Below are 14,698 nucleotides of genomic sequence, written 5' to 3' on the forward strand. Positions count from 1 at the left end.
TGGGGTGTGTCTTATTTACTACTGTAGAAAAATGATATCCTGATCCATATAACAAGCCTGACACAAGAATAAATGCAAGTAATTACAACACATATGACAGTGCTGCCATTAATGTTGTGACAGTCACTGAAAGCTCACAAAGCATCGCAGACACACCATACAGTAAACAGATGCGTTACTGTGTCTGAGTGAAGAGACAACATTTAATCAAATCAAATTAATCTTAATTTATATATCACTTTTCAAGTCTTTAATAATAATAATACATGTAATTTATATAGCGCTTTTCCTGGTGCTCAAAGCACAAATGAGAGACAAAATAAATTATTTAAAAGATAATAGCCAGTTATTGTCACGTAGAGCTTGTTTAAATGTTAGACCTTTCACTGAAGAAATGCAGCAAAAGGTTCTGCTGTAACACACTGAGCAAAGATTAGTCTGCATTGCCCTCTAGTGGCCACAGTTTAAATGTTGAAACATATCTAACAGGCCCTGGAGGAGAAACCCCTTGTCGGTTGGGAGGCTCCCCGGTGTAGGGCAGCATCAGAACAAACCCACAATCCCTATCCCCTTTTAAATCTTAATTTTGCCCATTTTAATAATCTAAAAGACTGAAAATAGCAAAAGTCACACACAAATATAACACCTATGTCATATTTCAGCATCAATCAAAACCAAATCAACCACAGTTACCAAAATGAAACTACAGCTTAACCTTAGCATGGTTTCAGCTTGATATCAAATTTGAAATTCCAATGATCAACTACTATCAGCCTTTTCCAAGGAAGGGTATTCTTACCTTAATTTTTAAGAGTAATACACGTATTTAAATATTTTAACTATCACTTACAGTATACTGATGCCTTCGGATGTTGGAGCTGAAAACAGAATGATAGTACACACTTCACTCTTCCTGTGCACACTGTTCTTGCATCATTTGGCTTCCCTGCGGTCTCAATGTGTCTTCACTAAGATATCACATAACTAACGTGTATTGGCCATTTATTAAAAACAATAATTTTCATCTTTAATATTTAAAATAATGTGTTAGTGTCCCTTACCTGATAGTCATGTACATATCTGTATATATAATGTACTGTGTTCAATGTATTGTGTTTTATAGATAGGTGGCACACCTAATCATACATTATGATTTGCAAATATAAATATCACAATTTTCTCAAAAAATAAAGAAACAAATCAATTACTTACAAGGTAACATTGGAACGCACCCCCATTTAGTAATATGTTTAGGAGCTAATATAATATATATTTCTACAACTTGAGTATACTTAGAGCAAAATGTGTGATTCTATGTTGATATTGACCTGGGCCAGTAACCAGGAATATGTTGTGCACCCAACCACGCATGCGCACTGCGCAGAACAATTAGGCCATGACGTTAATTGGCACATAACTCCAGGTGATAATGTTTCCACATCGATTTGTGATTCTCTTCAGCAAAATTATCTCAATAGTGCCTAATCAGACGCATTTGTGACTCCTAACCATAACCTGATTTAAATAATTTCCAGGGGTAAAACCTTTATACAGTATATGGGTAAAACACACCTCTGTACACTTGTTGACATTTTAAAATCTGCATCACTTGCAGTTGCTATCGGTTACTGGGATTCTGTTTATCTTTAAATCTAAACCTTACTTTATATTCAGTTTCTCTCCGGTGTCCCCTGCTGACAACATGTTGCCCTCCGATAAAGTACGTTTTTATAACTTTCTTATGTTTGCTAAAGAGTACATTATGTTGCTGTGATATCAAAGTTAGCTAATGTTAGTGCTGTTTCAAAGCTAGCTAGCTAGCAGAGTTATTCATTTATTTTACAGTTTTAACTATTAATCATACAATTAAAATGTTTAAAGTAAATCACCAATTTGCCAGGCACTTAGTGTTATACTTACCTATAAATACAGTTATAAACGTTGTTCATTAACGCTAGTCAGTCTTGTGTCAAGCTGATCCGTTTATGCTAGTTAAGCTAACGTTAGCTTTCCTCCTGGTGTTTCACTAAGCGGATTCATGAAGCATACTATGTCTTTGGCATGGAAGCTACACCTAGCTAACTAACCATTGATTATCACTGTATTTCCTCGTCCAATACCATAAAAAAAAGTCAGGCACAGGAGTACCTTCAGTGCAATACTCATTCGTTCCACCAAGACAGGTGCACTTGGACAGACTGTGTTTAACGCGCACAACAGAGCGCCTGTTGCCATCAGAGTGTTTAACTTGTACTCTTCCCAATAGACTGACTCTGGACTCACTTCACCATCAGAAGCTAATACCGTTTTAAATTGTGCTATTCAGACTTTTCTATATTTAGTAACTTGTAGTAGGCCTATGTTAACTGGCTGCCATCAGAGGTGGAAGAAGTACTCAAATTGTGTAAAAGTAGAACTACCAGAGTGTAGGAATACTCTGATACATGTTAAAGTCCTGCAATCAAAAATGTTAATCAAGTAACAAAGTACAAAAGTATTAGAATCAAAAGATACTTAAAGTACCAAAATTAAAAGTATTCATTATGCAGACTGGCCCATTTTAGAATATGCATCATATGTTTTGATTATAAATATTAATGCATTAGATTGTTATCAAAGCTGGTAAAGGTGCAGTTTAACTACTTGATATACTGCAGGGTAGCCTGTGAATTTTACTCCAGGTCTTAAAAGGTGTTACATAAATGTTGTGGAGTAAAAGTACACTATACATTCTGATTTGTAGTTGAGTAGAAGTACAAAGTAGCAACACATTGAAATACTTAAGTAAATTAGAAGTACCTCAGAATTGTACTTTAACTACAGTACTTGAGTACATCTACTTACTTTACCCCACTGGCTGTCATGGAGGTTATGTGAACTGAAAAACAACATTTCTTTGGAGGAATAAATGCTTGTTATATATTGAGTTCCGGCATTATGTTTTGTGGTGTTCTAGGTTTGAGGCTGCCTGAAAAATTAAGCATTGCATTTAACACAAGCAAGAACTCACAACAGATATCATGGTGTAATGGACATAGGTCTACGGGATTCATCTATAATGACAACTCATTGTATAGTCATACTGCAGCCAGTGGGTTAATTATCTTTCTGTTTTTTCAGTGTCATCAGGACCAAATGAGCTTACTTGAACAGGAGAGACTGCAGCCGCAGATGTTGCCTGCAGTGCAGTCAGCCCAGTATACACTACTGAGAAAATATGGTGACCTGAATGCGCCACAACATGTATCCGATGTGGAAGCAAAGACGGCTCAGCAGGCCCGCAAAAAGATTGCAGCTCGTCTAACAATCGCAAAGTTATTTCATCGATACAGGTTAGAAAGCATTGAATTTGAATTTTAAAGCTCAAGCTAGTTAGAAGGTTGTGATTACTGTTATTCAAAGGTACTGTACTACCCAGGTCACATGACCATTTTGACTAGGTTAGGTTTAGTTTATTATTTAGTTATAGGGCATTCTATTATAGTTTACTCAAACGTATTCTTTATGTTTTTACATTGTGTATTGTGTGTTCTTTAGATATGCTATAGATGTATATATTTATGTTTTTAATAAGCATATATTAACTGATTTTAATTGCATTATGTGTCATGCCTTTTTTGCTCCCGCTGTAAAAAGCATTTCCAGATTTGGTAACAAAAAAACCATACTTTATCTAATGTTATCTAATAAGGCTACAGCGAAAGCTAACTTAATCCCAAGGTTTTTATTAGTGAACCTACCATCAGACAGAAGAGGATTTGAGAGATTAAGCAGAATCTTAGCACTTGACATCTGGTTTTCAACTATACTCAATACAGTGCACTTTATTGACTATTTAAACATGTTCTGGGATTGTAGACATCAAAACAGTGCTAATGGAAATAAGGAGTTTTTCTCAAAACCATCTGCTCTGTCTACCAAGGACAAGAGACAGGAGGAAGCAATGCAATGATAAGGAATTCACAACATGATATAAACCTTGAAAGGGAGCTACCTCAGCCCTCAACTGAAGAGTTTAACCCCTCCTCCACAGCATCTGTCTCCCAAGCATGATAAAAACACAGCACGTTTAGTTGGGACAACTGCAATTATTTAAACCAACAGCAAACTCTCACTGATATATAATGAGTCTAAGGACATGCCAGGAACCAGTGTGCCAGAAGCTGTGTCTATTCCTGTCTGGGTAATATAAGCACTAGAAAGTGATGTAGTCTGCTACAAATCTGGCTTATCAGTTACAAATGCCATGCCATGTTCAGTTTGCTCCCATCAGACACAATACTTGTACAAAGGTAGCTCTGCATAATAATTCATGTCCATGGGATTTGTAATTAATGGTCTTCTTACTCACTACCTACTAATTGTATATTACACTTGATAATAGCAGTGCAGCAATTCCAATTGAGCCATTTATGAACATATCTTGACCTGAGAGGAAAGGTTGTGATATTGCTTCTATATTTAAAGACAAGCACACTTCAAATCCCACTCTTAACTACTTTCAGACCTCTGAGGTCTTGTCAAAAACCAAACTACTCACTGTTATCTCAACACATTTTGACAATCTCTTCTTATCCTCTTAACTATTACTTATTATCCTACAACACAGGGCTCAGCTGATCTACAATAAACATAATGTCACCGTCACCTCAGATACTCCGACAAAGGGAGAGAAGATCTGCCTCACTGTGTATGAAAACAATGTGAGTATATGATGATTAATAAGACATGCTTTTTGATGATTAAGCTAAAGAATAAGTGCAAATATAAATAAAGTATGAGTAAAGCAAAAGCCGATCGTTTGTTGCTCATTCCTTTAAAGAAAAGAGTATTCTGACTTTATATAATTACCTAATGTATTGTGTGAGCCCACACATCTCTGTTATCCTACAAGGGCCTAGTGTTCTTATATGAATACACTATGACTAAATACACTTGATGGCATTAAGTCTTACCTGGTACAATTCCTAAAGCAGTCTCCAAGAATGTGCACATGACGGCGGATGTGGGTAGTAAGGGGTCATACTAACAATTTGCATCATACATTTCCTTCCCAACAGATAATGGTGCCCCTCACTGTGAAAAACTCTGAAGTCGAAATGGTCTATTTATCTTTTTGGGCTTCTGAACTCGTAAAGGACATTTTCACTGTCAGTGACTGTCATGGAAATATTATCAAGACGCTAACGCAACACCCTCTTAGACCAGGTATGACAAAGACTCTTACAATCAAGAGACAGGTCTCATACGCCTTATGCGAAGTACTCCAGAAAGTCTTGTGTTAGATTAGGCTCAGCACTGGGGACAGTTAAAACTCAGTGGTTTAACAATGAGGATGCTGAATTCATACTGTAACACAAAATATATAGCTATAGCTATTTCATGTGGTGTATCATAAATGTATTATTTTATGATAAATCCAGCCTTGAAATATCTACTATCTTCAGTTTAGTCTTTATAAATTAACATTAATGAATATTGTATAAGCCTAATTTTCTTCAGCTGTTTTCCTCCCATGCACTTTCTAGGAGAGGCATATCAAATCCAGGTCCATTTCAACTCAGAGCATGCAGGCTTCTATGAACAGCTACTGGTCTTTAAGTTTGAAACACGACTGCAGTCTACAGATACATTTGAGGTTATGCGCCTCCTGGAAATCATCCAACGAACATCTTTTGATGAAGAGCCCCTCACTACAGTCCCAGACTCATTGTGCGACATCGAAACTGTGAAATGGATCCCTGTTGAAGGGTAATAAACAAGTTAATATAATGCGATATAAATGTTGTTTAAGTATATGTGTTGATTTGAAATCGTCCAATACAGACACATTTTATGTTTTCACAACTGATCTAATAATCCTAATACATCTCTCATGGCCTTTTTCAGACTTGAACCAAATGTACAGAAAGTTTAAATGTGTAAAGTTTTACATTTTCTTCTGCTTCCTCTCGGACAGTCTTAAATCAAATGGAACACTGTAATTGTTGTTCCCAATAAAGCAGATTGCAGATGTTTTGGACAGTACTATTGTTAATCATTAATGTCTTGTGTTCTTTCTTGTTTTCCTCTCCAGTTTCAATTATTCGTTGCTTCCCATGGTGGTGTCTTTGAAGGGTTACGAGATGCCAGACAGTATAAAAGATCTCAAGCAAACCACAATGTATGTATTTCAAAGTACACAAACACACACATATACACTAAATGAGAAAGTAATAATAGTACATAATCTGTACTAGAATGTATTCATCATAATAAGGTAGTGGTTACCAAATGTTGTGGTATATTTTAAATACTGAGCTTCATTATCAATAAAACAGGTCAGGGCAAAATGTAATAAGTAAAAGAAAATGACTAGCATTGAATAATGACTCTTGGAAATAGTCTCACTCCACCCTGAGCAAAGAGCTGTTGACATTACATAACACATCAAACCAGTTCTCTGCATTTTTATTCCACACAATTTATATTGTTTTAGAAAATGTTTTGCAATAGAAAGGGTCGGTTTGTAGAGGCAAGAATACAAAATAAAGTTTCAAATTGGAGGATCCTTGGCTAAACTGTAGTGAGTGAAATGCCACTATGAGCCATACACTTCCAATAGAGGGAACATGCCTGCTAAGCCTGTTACAGTGATCCAATTTGATTAAGCGTGTTGTTTTAGGGAGCTGGAGAAGATGCCTCTGAACTGGGAAAACTATCCGACGAAGTTTCACCTGCTGCTGTATCTCGAGGAGCTCCAGCAAAAGACAGAAATTGAGAAATACAACCAGGATGCGCCCCTGTTCAGACACAAAGACAACAGAGACCTTCTCATTCTGAAGGTAGTACACAAACACACATCTCACATCTAAGAATAAAACCGTAAACTCACATTAACATTTTGTTTTCTCAGATTGCATGTGCTGCTAAGAACTCCCATTCGAGGCTGGTCGGGAACAAACTGCGGGTGTGTCCTTTAAACCCGTTAGGAGGCCTTAATGAGACATCTTATGAAGCCTGGGTCTGTCATATGGATCTGGAAAATATGTGGCTGCAATGTAGTAAAGGGTAAGACAATTGTTTAAAAACAAGATGTGGACAAATGGGATTAAATTATGAATCCCTTGAGGTGTTGACACAAAGAATATTTGATTGTCTGGTGGTGTATTTGCCCAATATAATTAAATCTATATACGCACCCTCTTTCTTTTACTGCTGCAGATTAAAATCAATAAGAGATTGAGCTATAAAACAGCATTTTGCTCCAAGTGCTAACCAAATAATCAACTTCAAATTGTTTCTGAAACAGGGGTTTCAACACTTTTCATTAATAAACAGAGCTAAGAAGACAGAGGAATCCGATTTTCTGCATTTAGTTTGTTTCACAGCTGGTATTGCTCTAATCTAAAGTTGAATGTACTTTCCTGCAACAACCTCAGGGCTTGAAATGAAATAAGTACATACAACAACATACTAATAATCACTGCACTTCTTCAAAGGTGTCCTAGGGGAGGATGGTGGGTAGTTCTTTTTATTTAGTACTGTAGACGTGGCACTAGAAATACATATTTTCTAAAGTGTTTTATTGTTTGTTTACTGCTATGTTGAATGTGTTAAGTTGTTCACTCTTTAGTGCTGCTCTTATAAATATAAACACAGGTTCCTGAGCTGTTTCAGGGATGGCATGAGGTTCCGTTTCTTCTTCTTTATCAACCGCATGCCATTGCGTAACCAGCACAGAGCAGTTGAGCTGGTGCAAACTCACAGACTGATGGAGGTGCTGTTCCCTACTGGAAAGTTTTCTTCCCACCATTCACGACTAGACAGGTCAGAATTCCTCAAGGTGTAGAAGCCAGGGAAAACATTATGATACGAACAAGGTCATACTTCAGTGCTATCTTATTAACCTACTGACTTACTGTTTGTCATGCTGCTACTCATTTTTTACCCATGTATGAGTACTTGTTTTTTATTAGACATCTGCTTTTTCTCTATATTTAACATGTTAGCAGATAAAAGACAAGCAATAGTTAAATAGCTATGTCACTTTTGATGTAACGCTACAATAATACATCACATCGACCCTTGCTTTTTTCCGAAGCAACTTACATATACCATGGATGCTTGACATGTTGGCTGCAGTGGGAGAGGGGGGGGAGGGGTCAAACCTTTAACCTTCTTTTGCACCTCTATCGCTCTGTCATTAGGCTGATAGAGCTTGAAAGCAACCCTGAGCAGTGCAACGCCGTTCTACATATTGTAGCTGCTTCAGCTAAACCTTCCCCATACCTGGTATTTGGTCCACCTGGCACAGGTACAGTATATGCATGTGGGTTAAAGGTCTCCTATCATGCCAAATGCACTTTTGAATGTCTTTTATACATAAATATGTATCCCCGGTGTGTCAGGGAACTCACAAATACCCCTTTCACACCAACGGTGTTTCAGGGCCGGTTCGGTGCTGGTGCTTGAAAAGCACCGGGTTTTCCTGTTCACACCGCAGCGGAGCAGCGTCATAGCTCCGGAATCCGGTTCGTTTCGAGCACCAAAAAGTTGTCCGTCTAGAAGCAAGAACCGCATACGTCACGCTTACGTCGGAGGGGGGCGAGATTAACCTGAGCTAACACTTAAGGCGAGTACGGCAAATAAAAGTTGTAACAAGCAGTAGTGCTGAGCAAAGTGACTAGAACGCAACCACACACTTGTTAAAAAAAACACACTTTATAAAGTCAGGCAACACTAACCAGGCTTCGTGTGATTCTGTTTATTTGTACCTTACTTTGACCATCCGTTCGGTGTTATTGATCATTGTGGAGAGCAGGCAGACGTTTTGTTTGTTATTATAGCAGCTATCGGATGGAATCAATACATGGGCTGCACAGGTTGTCATGTCCGACTATCACAAGTAGAATCATAATGAAAAATACGTTGGTAAAAAGTGCCTGTAGAAAACTGCTTAGCAAGTAGTCAGTTTAGCTTCGGTTGCTATGCTAACATCACCCATGTTATACCAGAGAAACTTTCATAACAGCGTTGTGATGCCAAACAGCGTCAATTCAGACTGACACCAAACAGCGTCAATTCAGACTGACACACATTCACTTAAGGGGAACTGGGGATATGTATCAGCTGCTTGTGTGACAGTCAGACAGTGAATACTTTAGAGCCGTGTGAGCTAACCCGGAGCTAACGGGAGAATACACTCGTGGAAGAGCAGCCGGCCAGCACTGCAGCGGTCGGTAAATGCCACTGAAACACATTAATAAACAATGAACCACGGCACTCTGGAGAAAAGTATAAGGTTGGAGAAGTCGTTATTTAATTTAATCTGGCTTCGTATGATTAAAAGCAACGCAGTCCCCGGCCCGTTGTTATTGTGAGGTGAGCTCCGGCGTTGGGGAGAAACTCAGCGACGTAAACTGTGACGTCATGACGCAGCAGCGGCAGCACCAGTCGGGCTCTGAGCGGTGTGAAAAGAGCCGGCGCTAAACCGAAGAACCGGTTCTGAACCAGAAAAGCTCTAGCACGGAGCTTGAACCGGAGTTGCGTTGGTGTGAAAGGGGCAAAAGTGTCAGAAAACAAAGCCCTCTCTCTTTTCCTCCTTACCCAAATCTCTAAAAACGGGGGTACAACAGAGCTGATCCAGATTTGCGTCCAATATGACGTAATATCGGAAATGTGGACCCACGGCCCTATCGGAAACAATGCTATCAGAAATGCCCGACGTGTTTTGGACGTAATGTGGTCTTTGTTTACATTAGCAAGCATCGCTAACACTCAGAGATAACCTGTACTGGAGAGCGTATGTGTAAAAAAGCAGGAAATAAAAAAAGGAACTCACCTTGTGGTAAACCTGCAAGAGAAAAAGCATTTGAGCTCCATACTGTTTCAGAAATAATCCTTGATGTGGTTTGGAACATGATATGGCGTTTAATCACGGCAGCATTTAGCTGTATCTCGTAGAATTCTGAGCAGGCACAAGCTCCCCCTCCTCTTCAAGCTAAGGACCCAGAATCAGCCCTTCTCTAACAGGCCTGAAATAGATGGATATGAGGGATGTCTAAAATGCATGATCTGTTTGTATTTTGAGCAACACACATCATAGACATGTTTTTTATATATTTGTATATATCTGAGACCCATAATATATGCCTAAAAATAGCATAGGAGACCTTTAATGCCTCGTGATGCTTACGTTTTGAATTGTATTTCCATTTAAAATAACCTATTTTACATGTTTTTGTCAGGAAAAACTGTGACTTTGGTGGAAGCCATCAAGCAGATAGTGAAAAGGCAGCCCTGCTGTCACATCCTGGCGTGTGCCCCTTCCAACAGTGCAGCTGACAATCTATGTGAGAAGATTCGGGCAGAAAGCATACCCACATCCATGGTGTATCGCTTGTATTCCCTAAGCTACCCTGTGGCAAATATCCCCCCAAAGAGCTTGGTAATACCAATACATAGAGTGTTGCTGCTTCACCTCTATCAAATATCATCATTCATTCTCTGAGACCATTGTTTTAACTTGTGTTGCTGTTGTGTCTATATGTACAAATGTGGGCTTTTGTTTTGTTTTGTATAGTGCAACCTGGAAGAAAAGACAAAAACACTCTCGATTCCCCATAAAGAAATTCTGATGTGGCAAAGGATCTTGGTTACCACCCTGCAAACAGCCGGAAGGTACATTACGTTGTTACATTCTTTTTTAATAGCCAATAAGGATTTTAACCGAACATATGATCATTTTTGACATTTCACAACAGGAAAAGAACAGGAGAAATAATAGTAGGCTACAATGAATGGCTGAATTTCATTTAGGTGTATCAGTTCCAAGTAGTGTGGTCGTGTGCATGCTCGCTCAATAGCATGGTTTACTGGGAAAAGCCATAACTAATGTAACTAGGTACATCTCTGATTCATCAGCAAGTGTCAGCAACAAGACACTTGCTAAACATTCAACAAACATCTCAGCCATAGCAGCAGCATTACTCACATATATATAAAAAAGAGGCACATAATCCACTGTGTGTTACTAGTACTAAACAGCAACTGCTTTATCTTAAATATCTAAATATTTTTGATTTGCTCTCTCTCCTGCAGGCTAGTGTCAGGAGGGATTCCTCCAGGTCATTTCACCTATCTATTTGTGGATGAAGCAGGCCAGGCTACAGAAACAGAGTGTATCATCCCTTTAGCAGGTGAATAGCAAGCAGAGCTTTAACATCAGTATTTTAAATTCTGCATGAGGTGTGACCTTCATTTGTGTTTGTTCCAAAGGTTTACTGGATCCACAAACATGCCAGTTAGTGCTGGCTGGAGACCCTAAACAGTTGGGCCCGATCCTCTCATCCATAGTAGCAGAGAAACATGGCCTAGGTGAGAACTGTCTTTTCCTTTTGAACATATTGGTCAGGTGTTTGATGTCTGTTTATTATTGCCTGTACCTAAAGCAATACAAACAAATATTTAAAATAATTACTCTGTGCAGGTGTGTCAATGTTGGAGCGTCTGATGAACAACATTGTCCTTTACAAGTCACATGAGACGCATGGGTTCAACAACCGCTTTGTATCCAAACTACTGAGGAACTACAGGTGCAGTTGTCATGATGCCCTAATGAGTCACTTTGTCCTTTCACAATGTCACTTTTTAAACCACGGGCAACCATCCCATGCTTTGTCTGAACATGTCCATAATTCACAATAGCCTTTTTTTCCTCTTTACTCTCTCTCAGGTCACATCCTGCAATTCTGAAGATTCCCAATGAGCTCTTTTATGCTGGACAACTTCAGCCTTATGCTGATAAAGCGACATATAGTGCATACTGCGATTGGGAGTGCCTGCCCAGAAAAGTAATGTCCACATGTGCACACACACAAAGTCTCTCTCTCTTTCTACCCCTTACCCTATTCTCACGTCTTTGTCTTTTTCTCAGGGTTTCCCTTTGATCTTCCATGGAGTGGCAGGTACTGATGAACGGGACCATAACAGTCCCTCTGTTTGCAACATGGCGGAGGTGGAGGTGTTGAAGGATTACTTAAAAGCCCTTGTTCGGCATTTTCACAAAAAGGGTGTGACCAAAATTGAACCAAATGAAATTGGCGTCATTACCCCGTACATAAAACAGGTGAATATGTTATCACAATAATCTGGATGTATTAATAGACTTGGATGTAATACAATATTTCTGGAAATACAAAATTAGCTTCTACTTCTTCTAAGGTGCCGAGAACTAAACAACACAAAAATAATCCCCTATGAATCGCAGTACACGTTCCTGTAGACCGCCATTATTAAAACACACCTGTAAAACCGGTGACATGACCTTTATATACACAGTCTATGGACATGACACCTCAAAATCAAACAAGGTCAATATTTATGAATTGCTACTCTTGTACTTTTAATATTTGTAAGAGTTTTTCAGATTCTAGAAAAGCTGTTTTTATGTGCCTAATATCTATCTAAATAGATAGATAGATAGATAGATAGATAGATAGATAGATAGATAGATATCTGTCTAAAATCTACAAAACATGCTGTACAGTATGTTGTGTGAAAATGTAATGTAATGTGATTTAATAGGTTTCTTCTTTGAGCCAGTATGTGTCGTATCCAATATTGCTTAAGTGAAAGTTGCGCATAAGTTTGCATTTGAACAAGCATTAAAGTGACCACAACCACATCTAGTTAGAGTAATCCTGTTAATATCATCCTGTGTTTGTGTTCTGAAAGGTGGAGAAAATTAAAAAAGCCCTTCAGACGGACAAAGATCTCAGGCAGGAAAACTTAGAAAACATAATGGTATGGAGATAGAAAGTTATTGTGTGTTTGTTACAAAACATGGTTAATAAAAGACATTTTGGAACAGCACTAACAATTTGCATTTCTTTTTTCATAGGTCGGTTCAGTGGAGAAGTTTCAGGGTAAAGAGTGCAGCGTTATTCTGGTGTCTACAGTGCGCAGTTATCCCAAACTGACTGCACACAAGCAACAAGTTACTATAGGCTTTGTTGATAATGAGAAGGTGAGAAGCATTGCAAAGACACACAATAACTGAAAGGCAATATTTGTACAAGATGTCCGTTGTATTTTACATGCTCCTTTTAGAATGTTGAGTCCCTTTCATGCCTGCACAACAATCCAAAGACACTCATTAATACATGCACCCTGACAAAAACTCTCTCCTCAGAGGTTCAACGTAGCATTGACCCGAGCACAAGCCTTACTGATTGTGGTCGGAGACCCGAGAGTCTTGAAAACTGAACCAATCTGGAACAAGTAAGGCCTCATTGGTCTAATTCTCTTTCAAGTTTTGTTCGGACAAATAAATATCTAATTCCAACATGCCTCATAAAATAACTTCTCTTTGTAGATTCATCCATTACTGCTCTGAAGAAGGGGGTTACCGTGGCATTGCAGTGTCTGATGGAGAGGAAGAGGAAGAGGAAGATGCACTGCCAAATGTACACTCAGAGTGACTCTGGTAATAAGCACATTCACCAGAACTCCCACACATTTTGCAATGTTTGTCTTTCCATTGTCCTAAAAATCATCTTGATGACTAAGGAATGTTTGGTTTCTCTTTCCGCATTTGATCTACACCCCACAGTGAAGAGTGATTCAGAAACAGCTGCAACCATGTTGAAGGAGCAACACCCCTCACACAGACTGAATATTTAACAAAACAAAAGCAAGAATAAAGAACTGGTTGAGAAACTAAGCTTGAGTGTGCAGTTCACTCAGAAAAGACGCAGGGCAAAACTGCATATCTGAAAAATTATCATTTGTTAACCACATTTGTACATACAATGCATAGAATTGGAGTCATTACTTTCCTATTAGATTGACTTTTTGTGTATTTCCTATCTAAAAAATCTGACAATCATTATTAGGTTATGTAAAACTGTCTGTAGAAATAACAACTTATTTTTTTATATTTAGACTAATGTGAACAAGATGTTTAAGGAAATTGAAGTGGAAATAGATTCGCAATTTAATCTGATTATCGGGCTATTTCAAAAAGAAGAGCTATGTTTCCATGGTTACAATCAGTAACATCTGCTGACAACTGACACATATAGAAAAACATTGACTTACTTTGTGGTTTGCTAATTCTTGTGAAACAAGAAATGCTAGGGGAATGCGTAGGTATGCATATGTATTTCTCAGTTGACATTGAGATGACTCATCAAGTTGTTGAGTAAACATATATTTTAATATCTGTAGTATTTTTATCTTTTTTTTGTATCTCATAACCAAATAATTGTTGTAATAATCACAAAAAGAAGTCATCATCAAGTGTACCAATTACTGTTATGATAAGCCTCCTGTGTGTTTAATGTGTGCAATTTAAGTTTCTAGCATCACCCTTTTTTACAAGTTGAGTACTTAAGAAGCTTTATTTTGAGCCAACACTAATTTCATCTGTAAAGAGGGAAACTAAAAAACAAGGCATTGAAACTAGTTTAACAGAGTGCGTTATCATTTATAATCTGATAGTTGGCGATGCCAGACAAAATAACAAAAGACAATGTGGAAAAAATGTGAAACAGTTGCACAAAGTCATGATCTCATGATCTTTGTTACTTGTAACACGTTTAGCTACCTTATCTTATTGGCCTCATGTATAAAGGTTGAAGGGAATCCAGTAAGACTTTCCTTGCACCCTTTAAACGATAGCTTTACGTTTCCTGCATTAGGGTGGGTTTAGTAC

The 14,698-nt window shown here is 38.2% G+C and overlaps 2 protein-coding genes across 2 annotated transcripts; both read left to right on the forward strand.

The window, feature by feature from the left end:
• Positions 1-6,131: 6,131 nt before the first annotated feature.
• On the forward strand, positions 6,132-10,326 carry LOC117494281 (putative helicase mov-10-B.2). The gene is made up of 4 exons (XM_034145119.1): positions 6,132-6,163; positions 6,665-6,824; positions 6,896-7,050; positions 10,230-10,326. Coding segments are annotated over exons 1-4 (414 nt in total). The 5' UTR covers positions 6,132-6,161.
• A 29-nt stretch (positions 10,327-10,355) lies between these two features.
• On the forward strand, positions 10,356-13,665 carry LOC117494074 (putative helicase mov-10-B.2). Its single transcript, XM_034144750.1, has 12 exons — positions 10,356-10,429; positions 10,565-10,662; positions 11,083-11,180; positions 11,260-11,358; positions 11,471-11,576; positions 11,717-11,834; positions 11,918-12,109; positions 12,718-12,786; positions 12,884-13,009; positions 13,175-13,263; positions 13,358-13,468; positions 13,595-13,665. Exons 1-11 carry the CDS (start codon positions 10,370-10,372, stop codon positions 13,461-13,463), a joined length of 1,161 nt encoding a protein of 386 aa, XP_034000641.1. The 5' UTR covers positions 10,356-10,369; the 3' UTR covers positions 13,464-13,468; positions 13,595-13,665.
• Positions 13,666-14,698: the final 1,033 nt, after the last annotated feature.

This window comes from Trematomus bernacchii, unplaced genomic scaffold (genome assembly GCF_902827165.1).
Source record: "Trematomus bernacchii unplaced genomic scaffold, fTreBer1.1, whole genome shotgun sequence".
Classification (NCBI taxonomy): Eukaryota; Metazoa; Chordata; class Actinopteri; order Perciformes; family Nototheniidae; genus Trematomus; species Trematomus bernacchii.

What these genes read in the sequence shown, in the direction of transcription:
- LOC117494074 (XM_034144750.1), top strand. Translation starts at nt 10,370, where the DNA reads ATGGTGTATCGCTTGTATTCCCTAAGCTACCCTGTGGCAAATATCCCC. An exon ending in AAACTACTGAGGAACTACAG is followed by an intron (nt 11,577 to 11,716) that starts GTGCAGTTGTCA and finishes ACTCTCTCTCAG; the next exon opens with GTCACATCCTGCAATTCTGA. An exon ending in GCTTTGTTGATAATGAGAAG is followed by an intron (nt 13,010 to 13,174) that starts GTGAGAAGCATT and finishes CTCTCTCCTCAG; the next exon opens with AGGTTCAACGTAGCATTGAC.
- LOC117494281 (XM_034145119.1), top strand. An exon ending in GAGACCTTCTCATTCTGAAG is followed by an intron (nt 6,825 to 6,895) that starts GTAGTACACAAA and finishes TTGTTTTCTCAG; the next exon opens with ATTGCATGTGCTGCTAAGAA. An exon ending in TGGCTGCAATGTAGTAAAGG is followed by an intron (nt 7,051 to 10,229) that starts GTAAGACAATTG and finishes TGTTTTTGTCAG; the next exon opens with GAAAAACTGTGACTTTGGTG.